At 44.8% G+C, this 19383-nt stretch overlaps 1 protein-coding gene across 1 annotated transcript; it reads right to left on the bottom strand.

The window, feature by feature from the left end:
• Positions 1 to 9611: 9611 nt before the first annotated feature.
• Positions 9612 to 11214, bottom strand: LOC121926487 (dachshund homolog 1-like). Its single transcript, XM_042459506.1, is given in 2 exon segments — positions 9612 to 9845; positions 9847 to 11214. Coding segments are annotated over 2 exon segments (663 nt in total). The 5' UTR covers positions 10375 to 11214; the 3' UTR covers positions 9612 to 9710.
• Between the last annotated feature and the right edge of the window lie 8169 nt (positions 11215 to 19383).

The raw sequence follows: 19383 nt of genomic DNA on the forward strand, positions 1-19383 counted from the left end.
AAGTCACCACTCTCTCAGCCCCAGAGGAAAGCAATGGTGCCCTAATAGCCAAGGCCTTCTGCCAAGACATTTTCCCAGTGCAATAGGAAAGTGCTGTAGCAACAGAAACCTGGGTTTTGTTTCTTGTAACTCCACCAACTGTTTAAATGGCATTACATGGCCTTCACTTTAAACAATTAACAGACCAAAAAGAAGAATGTAGAGGAGGAGGAGGGGAGGAACAAGAAGAAGAAGAAGTAGAAGAAGGAAGAGGAGGAGAAAGAAGAGGAAGAGTAAGCAGAATAAAAGGAGGAGAAGAGGAGGAGAAGAGTCAGGAAGAGGACGGAAGAGGGAAAAGAAGAAGAAATGCTGACTGCAAGAGGCATCAAGCAATCAGAAGATTTATTAATGCTCTCTGACATTAAAAGTTAATAGGGTCTAAAGTGGCGTAGTGGTTTGAGCCTTGGACCACGATTTTCGGACCAGGGTTTGAGTGCCCTGCTGGACTATTGGATGACCTTGGCCATCACACTCTCTCACGCCTCGGAGGAAGGCAGTGGTAAAGACCCTCTGAAGAAATCTTGCCAAGAAAACACCTGTGACAGGGTTCTCCTTAGGGTGGCCATAAAGCCTGAAGGCACCACAACAACAACAATAACACAGCCTCCACAGGGGGCTTTTCCCAGCTCTGCCTCCCTCCTTAGAAAGCCCTGGGTTTTTTGTTTGCTGTGGTTCCTTCTGTCGTTCCTTCAGGAAGGGGGCAAGTTCTTCCAGACTCAGAGGGTGTTTGCTTTTGCCCCTGAGGCTGAGAGAGTGTGACTGGGCCATTGCTCTCTAGGAATCCATCAGGCTAATCCTAGCCTCCTTCCTTCCCTCCATCTCCTCCTTCCCTCCCTTTCAAGCGCCAAGGATTGTTTTAGGAAGCCGATCTTATCGCCTCCCTCCCCTCAGGGCTATTGTGTTTCTGGGTTTGTGTTTGAAAAACAATGCCTGGAGGGCAATAATCAACCAAGCTTACATGATGCATTTTTTCCACTTGTGTCACAGGTTACAAATCATACATGAGACATATGCATTGTACTTCAGACAATGAAGCAGCAGAATCTGGAATGTTATATCAAAAGTACAAGTGGGGAAAAGCAAACAATACAAGACCAATAGAACAAAATAACTTCTTTAAACAGCTACCTCCAAATGTATGCCACACCATTTATCCTCACTGGCTATGTCCACATTCAAACAAAACAAGCGTTTCACCATAAATAATCCAGAATAAACTCCACTATTAATAATTTTAATATTTTTGTGTCTCACAATCATAATGAAATATAATTGTTATTTTTTTCCTTCTGAACTTGTAACTATACAAAAAAAAATGTTCCAGTATTGTCTCAAATATACTGTAATCTCTTTGGACCTAAATATCAATGCGTACACTATTCAAAGAGATATATTCATTAAAGATGCAATGGTATTAATTAATATTTGGTTATTATGACTGGATATAATAGCTTAGAAAAATACAATGTGAGTCACAGAAATAAAATGAAGAATGACCTCAGATTTATGTTAAAAGTTAAAACAATAATTTTCCACTTTTGTATTGGCAGACAATGTTTTGTCTCTGGATATCCTAAATATTGGTAGTACATGTTTCTCAAAATTAGATTTGCTTTTTCTTTTTTGAAGGAACAAATGGAGTGTAAACAGAGAATGTGTACAATAACATCTCTTGGGAGTTGATGTCATTAATAATATCTGTCCCTATTCCTGATACAAAATGATGAATATAAAACACATGACTCCAACTGATGACTTGAATGGGTCACGAAATAATTATACAGCCAAGCCTTTCACAAATCTAGAAATATATTGAAAACACTGAGGGTCTGATATAAGTATATGTTGAGAAACCTGTCCACTGCAAAGCTAAATGTCAAAGTGAAAACTGAATTGTATATCAATCTACCTCAGAACAAGCCCAGATTAACTCAATGGGGCTTACATTTTAGTAGACGTGTATAGGATTGTACTGGAAATGTTTAATTAAAATAGTATTCACTTTCTAATTTGCATTCTGAATTCAAATGGAATGGATCAAAAATGGAAGAAAGCTATATAGTGCATGGATAGTGTATGTACTGTAAGTGCGATAAAAATGAAGAATGGTGATTATGATTAAGTCCATACTCTATATTTTGAGACGATATGTTTTTGAAACCACTTATCTTTTGAGTGTTTCCTTTCTGAATTATCTCCTTTGCCCATAAATCAAGCAATACACACAGATTTGGGGGTTAAATATCAGTATGTATGTTGCAGAGAAAACAATCAATCCAATAAATTATATAAGTTTGACTGTCACCTTCATAAAGGAAGGCAGTTTAACATTAAACAGTGAAAAGCAAGAAAATTCATTCAAGTATTTCATTTTGGAACTCTGTTTGTGTATACACTCCGAAAAAGAGAGAGAGTGAGAAAGATATGCTTTTGGCTTCTTTTGCAGTTTTACAGTTTCCCAGCTGAACTAAACCCTAAAAACTGTTCCTGTGACCTACTGATATGCTGTACTCCCCAAAAACATTAGTTCTCATTCTTACATAAAGAACTTGCAACCGTCACTAGCAATTCCTCACTTTTACTCTACTTGTCAGTGTACTCACTGAACAGCATCTTGTAAGATCAGCAAAAGGTTAGGGAACTAATCCATATTCATATGGGGTTTGATCCAAAAGTACTTCCATTTTCTTGAAGATTAAAGAAGATTGTGTGGCAGCAGGACCCACAAAAAAATTGAATTAGGAAATCTAATATTCAAAGCAGTACAAGTTTAGCTGCATAACACACTGGGGCTTGTTTCGGACATCATTCAAGAGAGCTGACAGGTAGCCTCAATCCACAACCTAATTAAATCAGAGTATTTGGATTTAGGAACTTAACCGGAGTACTTGCACCAGTGGCATCACTGGGACTACAATCCCCTAAACACACGTACTGAGGAATAAGTCCAATCAAACACAATGGATATTATTTCCAAAGAAGTCTGCATAGGACTAGACTGTAAACTGGCTTAAATCCCGGTGTTTTAGCTTGCATGATATGCAGAGTGACCTGGACACTTGACTTTTGCCAACATCCAGCCTGAATTTTTCATCTTTGTACCTTACTTGTTCTCTTGCTAGTCATCCTTTAACTCCTACACATTATTTTTAAATCAGAGGAAGCCAACTCTGTGCCAATATTGGTTGGACCAATAAATTGTATCCACAGGTTTGAACCATATTCAGTACAGAAAAAGTAATGAAATTGATTAATTCTTATTAATAGAAGAGGGAGACCCAACTTCAATAGTTTAACATGTTGCACTGTTGACAGGATTTTATTTTAGGGGCAATCCTGTATCTACACCTTTTACTCCTGAACTGTTACATCTAAGTATTTAGAACTGTGGAACATATAATTCAGACGTACATGAAAACGAGAAACATAATACACAGCTGTCATAATAAAATATACGTGAAATATGCTGACAGTGCTCCTAGTTATAAATACATTCTAACTGCAACTGATTTTCTCTGAGTAGCACTTTATAATATTAAGAATATAATCCTATTTTAAAACAAATATAGCGGTGAATCATTACACAGGGACTTCAAATGTCCAAGTGCTTTGCTTCATTAAGATGTGATCATTTGTAGACACTTTATTCATAACCCACATAGCTACCTTTTTCAAGAGGAAATGTCACATTTTATACAGACACAGAGCTGTAAATACTTCATATCAATTGATGACTAATGAGTCCAAACACTAAAGAGGTACCAAATTAGATTATTATTCACAACAAATTAATAGCGTTCTTGAAATGCCATTTGATTAAACAGTATATTAGCCTTGACTAAATAGTTAACATTGTCATTTCCTTTAAAAGCACAGCACCAAAATAAGATGTCGTTCAAGGTTGTCAGCTTGCTGAAACATACATAAAACAGGGAGTTTACAACTGTTAAGCAACGTTCCTAACCCAGCAGTAAACGCTAATTTTTCAATATATATATATATATATAGTGCATAAAGCAACCAAGAGATGAGAAAGGATTAATATCCGGGCGGTTAACAACAGTAAAATATAAAATATGACAATTAAAAACACTTTATCCCTCCCCCCCTTAAGACAATATTAAACAGTATAAACAGATTAGTTTCCAAAATGAAAGGAGATTTTCAGGGAAAGCTCTCTGTATATATGTGTGTGAGACAGAGAGAGAGAGAAAGAGAGGGAGGTGGGAAGGAAAGAAACCAAAGACTTAAATGTATCTAAATTGGGAGAAAATTTTACAAGAATGCACATGCATTAATGAAAAATACCCTAATTTATTGAAAAATCACTTGCTTGTAGCTGCTGACTTAATTTCAGCCAACTTAATTTCTTAGTTTATAGAAAGTGCAGTTTATCAGATTCTAATTTGTCTTCAATCCCTCTGTGTGGAATTGTAACAGAGCAAACAGTCACAATTATAGGAAGGTGTAGACTGCCTCTAAGGTTGCTTAACATACTTACTAGATGATTAACATACTTACTAGTAAGGAAACTGCACATTAGGACTTATAACCGAGGAAAACATGTATAGTATACTGCATGTTCCAAAATTATGCCACAGGTCTGTGGAAGTGCAGGAGCTTGCCCTCAAACACATAAACAGCTCATATTTAATAAGAGCACATATTAAATGCCCAACAGCAGCATTTTAAAAAGGGTTGACTAGTGCATGAAACATGCTTATAATGAAACATGCTTATAATATTTTTGCTGCTGATCTTCTTCAGCACTTGGTGCGTCCAACTGAACATCCTAACCCTACAATATCTGCACTGCAAACTAAAAGAACGCTACAGTATTTCGTGTCTCGCCCTTTAAAAATCACTTAACGTATTCCAACTCGCTTTAATGAGATTGAAAGAACACAGACATAGCCAATTACAAAAGAGGGGGAACAGAAGGCAGGGGTTAATGTCCCCGTGTGCTACTCTCTCTTAAAAACTTGCAGCGAAAACAAAAGTAAAACAAAACCAAATTATTAATTGTTAGGGACTTTTCATCAAGTAGGGAAAAGCATAAATAGCAACAGTTGAGCCAAGCTATCTTTAAAGTCCCATACACAGCTGTTTGGTGACGATCCTGGGATTTCTTCCTTTTCTTTTCTTTTTACCCCGATGAACCTAAAAGTCTCCAAATACTCTGCTCATTAGGCCAAAAACAGTTTCATTTTTGTTTCAAACTAATGAGTACAAATCCTCCCCCACACACCCCCCCCAGTCCTAAAACGAAAAGATTCGGCGCTAATGCCCTCAGACTTGAACTTCTGATTCTAAAGCAGATTGTTGTTTCAACAATAGGAATGGCTCCTTTTGTCAGATTTTGTCTCCCTCCCTTTGCTCCGCCGACCCCTCTCTTTTGCCAACTGGAGATTTTCACAGGATTCCTTTGTCTGGGTTACTTGACCCTCTAGAGGTGGGTAGGAGAATGGGGTGCACAGATGTCCTGAAATGTATGCCTGAAGGCAGAACTACTACCCGCTGCCTCCCAACATGGATCCTTGCCACCTGTGTTGTAACAAGCTGTGCTGTAACACAGAACAACCCACTCAGACAAATCTCTCTTCTTCCCCCCCCCCCCCCCGGTTACCTACTGTCCAGGTGGCAGAAAGGAGGTGCTTCTTCGCTACCTGGTTCCCAAATGCCCAACTGCATGTACTAGTGGGATCAAAGGGATTACGCACTGGCTCTTGGGCTGTCTGCATATGGTCCAAGGGACAACAAGGCATGAAAAGTCAGGTGGCAGAGAAACAAACAGTTCACACAAATGGGCATCTCCTGACAAAACCCTCCCGCAGTTTTTCCTCACTTAGCAAAGTGTTTGCCATCTGACCGCACCAGTGCCATATAGTCAGCCCTTGACATATACTGGTCCCAAAAAGTCTGATGCCATGAGATAACTCAAAATCTCTGATTAAAACCAGCACAGGCTTCTAGCAAAAATCAAGGAAAAACAGAATTTTCTCATTTGGTTGCAACTGAAACAATCCTTCCCAAAACTGGAGGTTTGGCTGCTCTTGTACATTCACTGAAAAGGGACCCTCCACAACTTCTTATGCTTATATGCATCTACTTGTTAAATAAAGTATAGTCCTAAAATAATGTGATGAGAGAAACAGAACTAAAAGGAGGAGGCCTGCTTTCATCACAGCATCCCAACCTGTTTTTTTTCCTTAAGAGGACCTCTCACTTTCCTTTTTGATTCAGATAAGCTGCAAGCAAATCAGGATGAAATAGACGGTCCTGCTTTTTACTGTTTGGTTTCAACAACTTTTAAGAACTGTTAAACTGACAGTGTAGGGATAATTCAATCAGCCACTCTCTTAAGACCTCATATATTATTGTTTGATTAAGTTATGTCAGCTCAAAGAAAATTCATTTGAAACTAAATCTGAATTAATGCAAACAAAAACATGAAAGGCAACAATCGGTTTCTTAAAAGTGAAGAAGGAGCAAGGCTGTGTGCAAATTTTGAAGTCAAGTATTATTACTGGGATGCAAAATATATTTGAGACTGTGAGTTGTTGTTATTACAACCTAATTAATTATTTAGGATATAATTTAAACAATATGGATATTTGTTTTCTATCTCATAGAGAGTACATCTTTATGTAACTAGAGTATCAGTAACTATTAGCCCTTGTTCCTGGAACGTAGCAGCCACTTAAATCTTTAAATAAGTGGTCTTACTTAGCATTCTTACCTACATAAAGGTTACGTTGCGTGCCCCAAAGTTTGGGATTATACTCCAAGACTCTGTAAAACTGGAGTTCACACCAAATAAGTATTTGCAGTTGTTAAAGTGACAAATTGCTAAGCAAGGTCAGGAAATTTATATAAGAGTTCAGAAAACTTATTTATATCACTTTTTCTGGAAAGTTGAAATCTATTCTTTCATCATCACCTCAGTTTAAATCCATCCTGATATTCATGAGGTCTCTTTTGTCCTTAACTCAACTGTTCCACAACACCCTTCTCTCCAATCATATTCACTATAGTAGCATAAGGTTTCACTTTCGGACCACTCAGTGGGTTATCAGCTGGTTTGCATGGGAGGAAACAATTTACGAATGTTACATGATGACACCAAAGTGTCTCTAAGGAAAGAAATCTTTACCTAGAGATTCCCATATTAGCCCACACCAAAGATGTAGATGGTGGATCAAATGCCTTCTATTGAATTAATACATCCCACACCTTAAATTATGAGATGATTTCGTCTGAAGACTCTTAAATTAGACTGATCACCACACATCCCTGGACAACAAAAAGGGATAAACCGAGTCCTGCTCCTTTTATGGTGCATGGGATACCAAGAGCGGTACAGAGTCTCCAATTATTACTGTCTTCCCTTCAAGCACTAGAGTCCTAAGGAGACCCTGGCATCCATAGGGCCCACTTGCAGTGCCTGGAAGGATCCTATTGGGACTGCACTCCTGGTCCATACTCACACTCCCAAACACACACAGCATGGCCAAGAGTAAATATGTACTCAGATGTGTGTCCTGTCCTGAGAAGTGAAAAAGAACAGGCACTTTCTTCTCTTCTTTATCCCTGTTGACTAGTTTATATCCCCTTCTTTTCTAGCAGAAAGGGGAACAGTCAGAATGTGAAAGCTGAGAGAAACATTTGATGCATTAAAACAAAACAAAACACTAAGCCTTACAGTCAAAAGATGAGTGACGTCTCCCTCGTACCACTATGCTGAAATGCTTTTAGAACTTAACTCAGTCCTGAAACCTGTTGTTTTCCACCGTCACCCCCCCCCCCCCCCCCCTGCCCGCCTAGCGGTCCTATATTCTGTTTACTCCAATTTTAGGGAGCACTCTGCTGTTTTTCTCAACACCTGCAGGCTTGAAAAATGCTCCTTCGCAGCTGCAATCCTGTCTTTCTTTCCTCCTTCCTTCCTTCCTTCCTCCCCTCTTCCCATCATTGCTGGTCCAATAACTTTCTAAGGCCAGAATACACCATGCACCCCCTGGGCATCACCCTCTAGATACCAAACCCAGGCCTGGGTCTTCACTTCCATATGCAAAGTAAGCAAAGGGATCTTGCAGCACCCTGGAGACTCATTGAAAGATAGAAACTGGGAGCATGAGCTTTCCAGACTTGAGCCTACTTCCTCAAATGCGTGGGGTGCATCTGAGGAAGTAGGTTCAAGTCTACCAAAGCTTAGGTTTCCAGCTTTTCTCTTTCAACAAGTTTCAAAGGTGCTGCAAGGTCCCTTTGCAGACTGGTTTTCCAAACTAACAGGGTCTTTGAACAGTAAAGCCGGACACTCTTGGCTTCCCAAGGCAGGCTGTTAAAAGCAGCACTACTAAGTGGCAAAAGAAAGAGCCCCTGTGCCAATAGTTGAATTCAAAAGTACAGCTGTTTAAGTCTGGGGGATCGATCTGCAAAGGGATCTTGCATCAACGTTTAAAATACATGAAAGAACTTGGCAGCAGGAGCTTTGGTAGACTTGAGTCTCCTTCCTCAAATGTGTGTTGTTGTTGTTGTTATGTTTATTTGTATCCTGCTCTTTCCCCAAAACTGGGACCCACATTGGCTCACACTATTTAAAGCATCTGGGGAAGCAGACTTAAGCCTAAGAAAACTCATGCTGCCAACTTCTTTCTTCCAGTTAGCCTCAAAGGTGCTACAAGACAATACTGACTAACACGGCTATATCTTTGAATTCTGTCACAATATTCCAAAAAGAAAATGGAAAAAGAACAGAAAGGTGATACATTCCGATAGCTGCTTTCCTAAACTCTCTTCCTACTGCATCTGAGGACGCACAGCCCTTTTATATTGGGGAGCATCTCCCACTCAAACAAGAGGGGGTCCCCAGATGCAAGTGCAAACTAGGCTCTGCCTGCTAAGTCCCACTCAACTTTTCTGAGTCCTGGGCGCTTATGTGTTTGTGCCAGGCATGGAAATACATGGAGAGGCCCATTGGCAAGGATGCTCCCATGTGTGGGGTGGAAGATGTGCCCAGAGGGGGCAAAGCCTAGGAAGCCTCCATAGCCTCCCACCACCACTGCCACCTCAACCATGTGTTTGTGTGGGTGCCCAGTGGGTGTGTGGGATTTGTTTCCATCTTCTCCATCTCTTGAGGTTTTTAAATAGGGTCTGGATGGCCACCTGTCACTGGGGGTGCTGTGTGTATTCCTACATGGCAGATTGAGGTTGGGCTGGATGGCCTTTGGGGGATCCTTTCCCACTCTTCCATCTGGCCCTCCGTCAGATGAAGTGCTTTGAGTGTGAGTTGCTGCATGGCAGAAGAGGGTTGGTCTGGATGGGTGGAGATCCCTTCCCTCTTCTATCAGTGGGACACACTCCCTCAGAGAGTGGTGGAACCTCCTTCTTTGGGGGGGGGGTCTTTAAACAGAGGCTGGATGGCAATCCGTGAGAGGGGTGCTTTGACTGTGAGTTGCTGCATGGCAGAATGGGGTTGGGCTGGATGTCCTTTGGAGGAGGGACTCCCTTGCCACTCTTCCACCCGTCCCTCTGCCAGAAGGAGTGCTCTGATGGTGAGTTGCTGCGTGCCAGAAAAGGCTTGGGCTGTCAGAGGGGGGGTGGTTCGAGTGTGAGTTCCTGCAGGGCAGGAGGAGGCTGGTCTGGATGGCCTTTGGGGTGCCCCGTCCTCCTTCCTACCTGGCGTTGGTGCAGTCGTTGTAGAGGGTCTCGAAGTCCCTGCGGGAGATGAGCTTGCATCGGTTGACGCCGGGCTGGATGGCGCCGAGGCCGCGGAGGATGCGGACCTGCTCCACGTTGCAGACGACGGGGGGTGATCTCGAGGCGCTTGAGCTTGGTGTAGACGGTGTGGAGGCCGCCCACCAGGTGCTTCAGGAAGAGGTCGAAGGCCTGCGGCAGGCAGATCAGCTCGGCGCCCTCCACCGTGAAGGAGGCCACCTTGGCCCCCCGCAGCTCCACCATCTTGCACTCGTTGTTCTGCGGGGTGTTCTCCACCGGGGACGGCGTCGAGTAGACCGGCTTCCCGGGAGCAGGAGGAGGAGGAGGAGGCGGAGGAGGAGGAGGAGGCGGAGGAGTAGGGGCCACGGATCCCAGGGCTGCGGGGCTCTCCCCGCCGTTGCTGGAGGCGGATAAAGGCTCCGGGCGGAAAGCGGCGGTTGCAGCGGGGCCCGTCGGGGGCTGAGGCGGCGGCGGAGGAGGAGGAGAAGCCGAGGAAGAGGAGGCAGCGGAGGAGGCGGAGGGGGTGGCGGTGGTGGCGCTGGAGGTGGCAGCGGAGACCGAGACGGAGAGGGGCGGCGGAGGGGGCACCGCCAGCTGGAGAGGAGCCGGGAGGGCGGCCATGGTCACATCAGACGGAGCCCCGAGGAGAGAAGCAGCAGCAGGAGAAGCCGGGAGCCCCCTCCAGCCCTCCAGGCCCCCAGAGAGAGGTTCAAGGGGGAGAGAGAGGGTTAGGGTTCCTCTTGAGGGAAAGAGTTACAGGGAGGAGAAAGAGAGAGAAGGGGGGTTAGGTCCTTCTTTAGAAAAGAAGTGTTATTATTAGTATTATTATGGAAAGGGTTAGAGTTATTCTTTCTTTTAAAAAGAGGTGTTACTCCTATTTGTAAAAGAAGATGAAGTTCAGGCTCTTCTTTATAGAAAGAGTTGCTCTTCTAATTTTAAGAAGAGGAGGGAAGAAAAAGGAGAGGGCTGGGGTTCTTATCCTCTAGGAAAAAAAGAGTGATTCAAATGGAGAGGAGGAAGCAGTTAGGGTTACTCTTTATCCCAAAAAAGAGGTGCTGCTATGATTTTACAAAGAGGAGGGCGAGGGGAGGGAGTTGGGGTTGTCCTTCGCAAAAAGAAGTGCCCTTTTTAAAAGAAGAAGGGGGTTCGGGTTATTCTTTGGGGGGAAAAGAGTGATGTTTTAAAGAGAGGAGGGAAAGAGAAGGAGAAGTTAAGGTTATTCTGTAGGAAAAGAGGAGGTAGTTGGTACAGTATTATGCTTTATATTTAATAAAAAGTGGAGGAAAAGAGGGTTATGCTTTAAAAAGAGGAGGAGGAGAGACGGGGAGGAGGGGTGTATTTATCCTTTGAAATAAAGAGGACGAAGAGATGGGAGTTGTTCTTATTAATTATTAGTATTAAAAAGTGAAAGCAGTGATGGGGGGAATGGAGGAGGGGGGGTTATTATCCTTTTAAGCAAAGAGGAGGAAAGGATGGGGGGGGAGGGAGGGAGGGAGGGGTTGGGGTGCAGAAGGGACCCCAAAAGTGTCCAAAGGAGGCGGGCGGCGGCGGCGGCGGCGGCGGCGGCGATCCTCCTGCGATGGCTTCGGGCTTCCAATGCCTCCTTCTCCTTCTTCTTCTTCTCCTTCTCTAGCGCCTAGTTGCGGAGGTCTGGCATGGAGGCAGAGAGAGAAGGACAGAGCGAGGGAGAGCTTCTCCTCCTCCTCCTTCTGCTGCTGCTGCTGCTGTTTCTGCTGGGGCCTCGCGGGCTCCGGAGGCGGAGGAGTTGTTGTTGTTGTCACGCGGGAAGCGGGCGGAGCTCCGGCAACTTGGAAGGGAGCAGCCTTTGAAGGCGCCCCGGGAAGGAAGGCAAGCGAAGCAGGCAAGCAAGGCAAGGTGGTAGGCAGGCAAGCAAGGCAGGCAGACCTCCCCCTTCCCCCGTCTCCCCTCCCTCAGCCTCCTCAATGGTCCAACCAGAAACCTGAAGAGAAAGAGAGAGAGAAAGAGGGAAGGATGCAAAGCCACCTCCCTCCCTCCTTCTATCCCTCCATCCCTCCCTCCTCCTTCTCTCTCTCTCTCTCTCTCTCTAGGAACCGTTAGGGCCACAGGCTCTTGTAATTTTCCTTCCTCCCCCCACTTCCCTCCTGTGTCTGTGATCATAGGATAAGAACTGTCATTTCTTATCGATATGACTTGATCAGAGAGGACCAGACTGTGCTGATAGATAGATAGATAGATAGATAGATAGATAGATAGATAGATAGATCCTTCAAGAAAGGATCCAGAGTTCTTTGGCAAACAGGGACCTAGGCTAATAAATAATACAACTCAAACCTTAGAGAAGAGAAAAGAAGAAGAAATGCGCCCCCCCCCACAAAAAAACTAAAACCTTATAGAAGGAAAAAGATATCCCCTCCAAAAAAAAAAACTAAACTAAAATCGATATAACTTGATCAGAGAGGACCAGACTGTGTATCTGTATGTATATATATATATATATAGGTATGTATGTATGTCTATATATATATATATATATATATATATATATATATATATATATGTATGTATAGCTCCTTCTGGAACGGATCCAGAGTTCTGCAAACACGGACTGAGACTAATAAACAATAAAACTCAAACCTTAGAGAAGAACAAAGAAAAGAAATGCCCTCCAAAAAACTAAACTAAAACAATACTTTAGAGAAAGAAAAACCCCCCCCCCCACCCCCGAAAAAAGGGACTTCTCTCTTCCTCTCTCTTGCTTTTGTGGTTGTGTGCCTTCGCTTTGTTCCTCGTTAAAGGCGACGCTCTCGTTCCTTGGCAAGATGGGTTTGCCTTTGCCAGTCTCTGAGGCTGAGAGAGTGTGACTCGCCCAGGATCCCATGGCTGAGGGGGGATTCAAGCCTTAGCCTCCAGAGTCGCAGTCCCAACACTAAAACTGCGATCGATCCTAAGATATAGCCATGTTAGTCTGTAGAATCAGTGCCTGGAGAGATCTTGCAGCACCTTTGAGACTGACTGAAAGAAAGAAGTTGGCAGCATGGGCTTTCCTGGGTTTAAACATCTACTTCAGGTGCATCTGAGGAAGCAGAGTTTAGTCCAGGAAAGCTCAGGCTGCCCGCGTTAGTAAAAACCATCGCGTAAAGAAATCTTGTAGCAACTTGAGACTAAGATTGAATGTAAAGATGTAGCGAAATCTTGTAACACTTTTGAGACTTTAAAGATGTAAGGAAATCTTGTAGCATATTTGAGGATTTAGCGGAAAGAAAGAAGTTGGCAGCATGGGCTTTTGCAGACTTAAATCTACTTCCAAATCCCGAGGAAGCAGAGTTTAGTCTCGGAAAGCTCACGCTGCCAACTTCATTTCGTTTGGGTCCAAAACACCTTGTAGAAATAACCCAGTTTGAGACCGCTTGAGCTGCCCTGGCTCAGTGCTAGAGGATCCTGCAAACTGTAGTTCTGTGAGACATTTAGTAAACTACAATCCCCAGGATTCCCTAGCACTGAGCCAGGGCACTTACAGCAGCCTCAAACTGGGTTATTTCTGCAGTGCGTTTAGGACCTTAAGTCTCAAAGGTGCTACAAGAGCTCTTTGCATGCTTTAGATCCTATTAAGTTTTAATATCAGATTGGATTGCTTGATACCGTGCAGCAGTTTTCTCCTTCTTCTGCCGCTGCTACTGACTCGGTTGTTACTTGCCTCGTACTTTTCAAGTAACTAAAGAGGAAGAACGAGGGAAGGGGGACAGTTTGTGTTGTTGTTCCTACTGCTGCTGTTGTTTTGGGTCTTGGATGGAGGGCTGCTTCCTTGCAGAGGCTGGCAGGTTGTGTTTTTGCGTGGTCCTCATCATCCACTTTGCAGGGCTTTCGCTGTGTGAAGCGAAGGAGGGCTGGGATGAAACGGGGAGAAGAAAGAAGAGGAGGATCTAGATCTAGATGGAAAGGTTTCCAGAAAAACAAGGGGGCTTTAGGAAGCAAAGAGCCCAAGGTGCTTCCATCGAATGCGGCCGAGGAAGGAACATCTGCTGCGGGAAGGGATCCTCACAGAGAGGGCCAGAGGTTGGCCTGGAAGACGCCATCGAGGTTGAAATACAAGAATCCCCCCCCTTTAATTGTATTTTAATTCGTCTTTTTCTAGTAGAGGCCTAAAGTTTAGGAAAGGGGAGCGTGGCGCAATGCAGCCGCCAAAGAAGCACCGTTTCGGGCCGCATCCACAGGTGGCTCCACGTTGGACAGCGCCGGCAGCGAGAAGGGCTTCGGCTCCGGGGAGAAAGAGAGGACTAGAAATCCCAGCCAAGAGGGGGGTTTATTTTCCCACCAGCGGGAAAAACCATGGTATTCATGGCAGAGCGGAGCACGTGTTTAGGGCTGCGTTCGCACACTGCAGCCATAGCCCGGTTTGACACCACTTTTGCATAGTGTGGAATTCTGGGAAGTGTAGTTTGTTGCGCCGCGGCTCCACCTCTCTTTATCACTTTCTTGCCCCCTTCGGGGTCCCTATGGACTGTTCAGAGCATCGCCCGAAGGAACAAGGTTGAGCTCTCTCTGCTACAATGGCATCTCAAATCCACAAAGCAGTGGTCCCATTCATGGGGCCCTTTCTGCAACAACAGCATCCAGAGTCCACAAAACAGTGGGGCCCTTACTACTCTCTTTGTGCTACTGTGGCATCCCACATCCACAACATTGTGGTCCCCTTCGATGCACAATATATTGCTTTGTGGATTGTGGGCGTTACTCTCCTTTGCTGCATGGCCAACAGGGCTGCTACCCCTCGGATAGCTTTCTGCTCCAAGCGCCTAGGTAATTTGCGGACTAGAGAAAGGGACAGATAGTTAGATCTAGCCTTACCAACAGTTGTATGCTGTACTGTTTCCCTATCATGCCCTTTTAAAATAACTATAGGACTGTTTTAATGTAGACTCCTCTGCCTCCTTGTGTTCCTTTCAACTACTGGGGTTCGAATCCTGCGGAGGCCCAGTGGGTGACCTTGGGCAAGTCACACTCTCTCAGCCTCATACATCTTGTAAAAAAAACCCCTCAGTTATAGCGTTTACTTAAAGGCATACAACAACAACAAGAAGGGCCATTTCAGGGTCCCCACCTCACCTTCATGTCCAGCTAAAACCACTGAGGGATGATTTGCAGGTCACTCCTCCTTCTACTGGAAATCCAGCATGGTCTCTTGGTTTGAGTGTTGTGCTGGGACTTCAGGAGGCCAGGACTCTAATCCCTGGTCAGCCAGGGGAAGAAGGGCGACTAAAATGGTGAAGGGCCTGGAAACTATGCCCTGTGAGAAACAACTTAAGGAGCTGGGGATGTTTCGCCTGGAGAAGAGAAAGTTAAGAGGTGACATGATAGCCCTGTTTAAATGCTTGAAGGGATGTCATATTGAGGAGGGAGCAAGCTTCTTTTCTGCTGCTCCAGAGAGCAGGACCCAAATGGATGCAAGCTGCAGGAAAAAGAGATTCCACTTAAACATTAGGAAGAACTTCCTGACAGTAAGGGCTGTTCGACAGTGGAACACACTCCTTCCTCGGAGTGTATTGGAGTCTTCCTCCTTGGAGGTCTTTAAGCAGAGGCAGGATGGCCATCTTTCAGATATGCTTTGATAGAGAGTTCCTGCATGGCAGGGAGTTGGACTAGTGGACCCTTGCAGTCTCTTCCAACTCTATGATTCTACTCAGCCTTGGGCAAGTCACACTCTCTCAGCCCCAGAGGAAGGGAATGTCAAGCACCCACTGAACAAACCTTGCCCAGAACCCCCCATGATAAGTTTGTCTTACATGACCTGAAGTCACAAACAAGCCAGAACAGGCGCAATGTAGGGTGACTGTGAATGGCTTTGTACCCTGCAAGCTGACCCATAGCACCTATGGGCACGTTTATCCCTTTGGGGGGTGGATCAGACCCTCTGAAGGATGCCATCACCTTGAAAGTGGGAGAAACGGAGGATTGCCTAGGTCAGTGGAACAGTCCATTTACTCTAGGTTTAAAGTCAGTAAGTATCCAGTGTGCGTTGCCCGTTCCCCAGAACAGGTTCAGCACCTTGGAGAACGCCATTAAAGTTTGCCTTGAAACCTGGGACTACGCAGCGGAGGCACCAAAGTCCCAGCCAGCAAGGATTGAGGTGAGGCTCATCCAGAATCATTCTAACCCTTTGCGGAGCAGTTTCAGATATTGGCCTGAATCAGTGATGTCCAAACTGGCCTTCCAAAGTGTTTTGGACTTCAGCTCCCAGCAGCCTCAGTCCTCTTGGCCAATGGTCTGGGATTCTGGAAGCTGAAGTCCAAAACACCTGGAAAGCCAGAGTTTGGGAATGACTGGTCTGAATCCTGTGCTGACTTCTAACTAGGATCAGTTGAATCCATTGGATATGTCACTGTGTTGACTCACCTGATTCAACAATGAATTCAGTGAGTCTACTCTGGTTGGGACTAAGCAACAGGATCCCAGCCATTGTGGGTCCCAGGTGTCCTTTAATGCCAACGCTCCTCATTAGAAGAATGTCACTGCATTCCTAAATCACCAGCAGGTGACTCACAGTCGACTATGATAGTATTGTGTCCTGGAAGATTAGAATCATAGAACCATAGAATCGTAGAGTTGGAAGAGACCACAAGGGCCATCTAGTCCAACCCCATTTTGCCATGCAGGAACTTTCAGTCAAAGCATCCTCAGTGACAGATGGCCATCCAGCCTCTGTTTAAAGATTTGTAGTGTTTCAGGGCTGGCTTGCAGTCGTAGGCATGTGAGGAGTATGCAAGGGGGAACCAGCATGGCTTGGAAGACATTGAGTTAATGAAGTCTCTATAGGTTTCTTTTGCAGTATGTGTACATAGCATGTTTTGTTCAAGCATGAGGGGCTGTGGTTCACTACGACTTCTCACACACCCCTTACCATGCCTGCATGCAATCTACAAAATTTCTGGTTGTACAGGGAACAAGCAATGTGTGATACTGAAATCCATGGGATGTACACTTCCAGATACATTTGTTCTGGCATACAAAAGCTCTTAGTGAGCCAAGGTGGTGTGGTGTTTTCAGTGTTTGACGAGGAGACTGGGAGAACCAGGGTTTAAATCCCCAACTGGCCACAGAAACCCACTGGGTGACCATGGGGGCAAGTCACACTTTCTCAGCCTCAGAGCAAGACCCTCTGAACAAACCTTGCTAAGAAAACCTGCCATAGGTTCGCCTTAGGATCACCGCAATTCAGGAATAAAGCGACAACAACAACAACAACAAGCAATCAAATGTCTTAGGAAGCAGCTGCTGTATGGTTACAATATTATATTCTATACAAACTATTTGAAATGTGTTTCTTTGAGTAAAGAGCAAACTAGAGGAACGTACCCAGGAGAGGAGAGTTAATATTTTTTAACATAGGAGTACCACTGTTCCTTTATTTTATAAATCCATAGGCACTAGGTAGCCATGTTAAACCATTTTGGATGGATCCAGTTGTATGAAACTGTCTCCCCAGGATGTTTGGTAACTGCCACCAGGCTATACTGGTTTCCATAGGAGGATTCGGCAAAATGAGTTGCCTTACAGGGCTATTGTAAAAGTTAAAGGGGTGAAGCTTGAGCATGTGGTGTTGGATGCAATGGGATTCAGTGGGATTTACTCCCAGTTAAGCATATATAGAGATGGAGCCAGAGAAATGCTCCAACTGCTGCAAAAGATTAGCTGGACCATTGCAACTAATGCAATCAGGTCATCAAAAGTATGATGTGTTCTTAAAGCATGGCCTGCAATTGCTTAAAACAAAACTTTTCCATAGATAGATAGATAGATAGATCATAATTTAAGGAAGTCGAGGTTCATTTCCAAACTGACAACCCTGGGGACCTGGAGAAAACTTGTCTTTTGTGATGAAAAGGAGGACACATGCATGCCCTTGGGAACTGGGCTGCCATGGAGAAGGTGTTATATATGTGGTTTTCATCTTTCAGTTTAGGATGCAAGGAATAAAACATAAACTCTCCAGCTGCACTTCCCTCACAAGCAGCAGTTAGTTTCCATGAATTACTTGAAGGTTTGCAGATTTGGACCTCTCTTAACACTATTCCACATCTAGATGGGAACAAGCGTTGTTGAATCCATCAGGTCAGGAGCCTAAATACGGGGCCGCAGGGGTGCGATCCTAAACATCCTTGCTTGGAAGAAAACGTCCACCAAAATGCTTGAGAAATGATAAAGACGGGGCTTCAAGCCACCTCCCAACTGGCCTGCGAGGATGGAGGTCCACGTCGCCCTTGTAGTAAACCTTTTAGTAAATGCAGTACTTTCTGGAGCAAGGGAGACTTCATGATGGCCTGGAAAGAATTGAGCATGATGGCTGGAAAGAATTGAGTCGCATCTATTCTGCCACTCACTCAAGATCGGAGGAAGGAAGAAGCATAGACTCATTGGAAGAGATCCCAAGGGCCATCCAGTCCATCCCCATTCTGCCATGCAGGAACTCTCCATCAAAGCATCCCCAGTGACAGATGGCCATCCAGCCTCTGCATAAAGACCTCCAAGGAAGGCGACAAGAGTTATAAAGGCTTCCAAGGGCCGGATTTTTTGGGGGGGTCGCCTCGGCTTATGGTCCCCCAGATCAGGCCCGCCTTTGTTGTGAGGACAGAGGTCGATTGAAACCCCACAAGTTTCAATCCCTGGAGGTTACCTTCAAAAGCAGGATGTCCGAGGGGGGAAATCAAGGGGGCCCAAGCCCTCGCCCCCCCCCCCTCTCTCTCTCTCTCTCACACACACACACACACACCAGGCCTTTATCCTTGGAGAGATGGGGAGACATGCCCCCTCTGTGTCAAGGAGGAGACTTCTGGCGTTGAAATCAATACGTCTGTTTAAAATTCAAAGCCCTGCAAATCGTTCTGTTTGTCCTTTGATAGGGCCTCCGCTGATTAAAATGCGACCAAAAGAAAGCTTAATTGCGGCACTAATTAAGAAGTCTTTAATTTCTTTCCTGGAAGAGGGCTCCAAGCAGGACTCCAGCTCCGGCTCCGCAAAGCTCCTCGGGGCAGAGAGACAGAATACCACCACCCCCGCTCCGACCCCTTCCTCTGACCCTTTCCGAGGAACCAAGGCTGTACCCACACTGGAGAAATAACCCGGTTTGGGACCGCTTTAACTGCCCTGGCTCAAAGCTATGGAATTCTGGGAGCTGGAGTTTGTTGTGGGACCCAGAGCGGAGAGGTTGGAAAAGCAGCGACGGGGTCCGATAGTAAACTCATACATATAAGTTCCAAGTGAGAGGGAGGGGAAGAAGAGGCTGTGAGAGTGATTATTATTATTATTATTATTATTATTATTATTATTATTATTATTATTATATTGCCTTCTGATAGTTAGGAATCAAAGGTAGTTTCCCTGCCGCCGGTTTCCGAACTGGTCTCGTCGCGGGATAAATAAGCGTGTGTTCCCCCCCCCCCCGCCATCCCCCGATCCCTGGAGGTCTGAAATCCAGGCTCAGAGGAGAGGCTGCCTGTCAGTGACAGGGCGACCAGATAAGAAGCTCCATCCCAATACAAAGGGCTGGTTGCCATTCAAGGCACGGCGGCTTTCTAATTAGGTTTATTCTAATTGAAAGGAAAAAGAAAGAAAGAAAGAAAGAAAGAAAGAAAGAAAGAAAGAAAGAAAGAAAGA

The sequence above is a fragment of the Sceloporus undulatus genome, chromosome 3 (assembly GCF_019175285.1).
Source record: "Sceloporus undulatus isolate JIND9_A2432 ecotype Alabama chromosome 3, SceUnd_v1.1, whole genome shotgun sequence".
Classification (NCBI taxonomy): Eukaryota; Metazoa; Chordata; class Lepidosauria; order Squamata; family Phrynosomatidae; genus Sceloporus; species Sceloporus undulatus.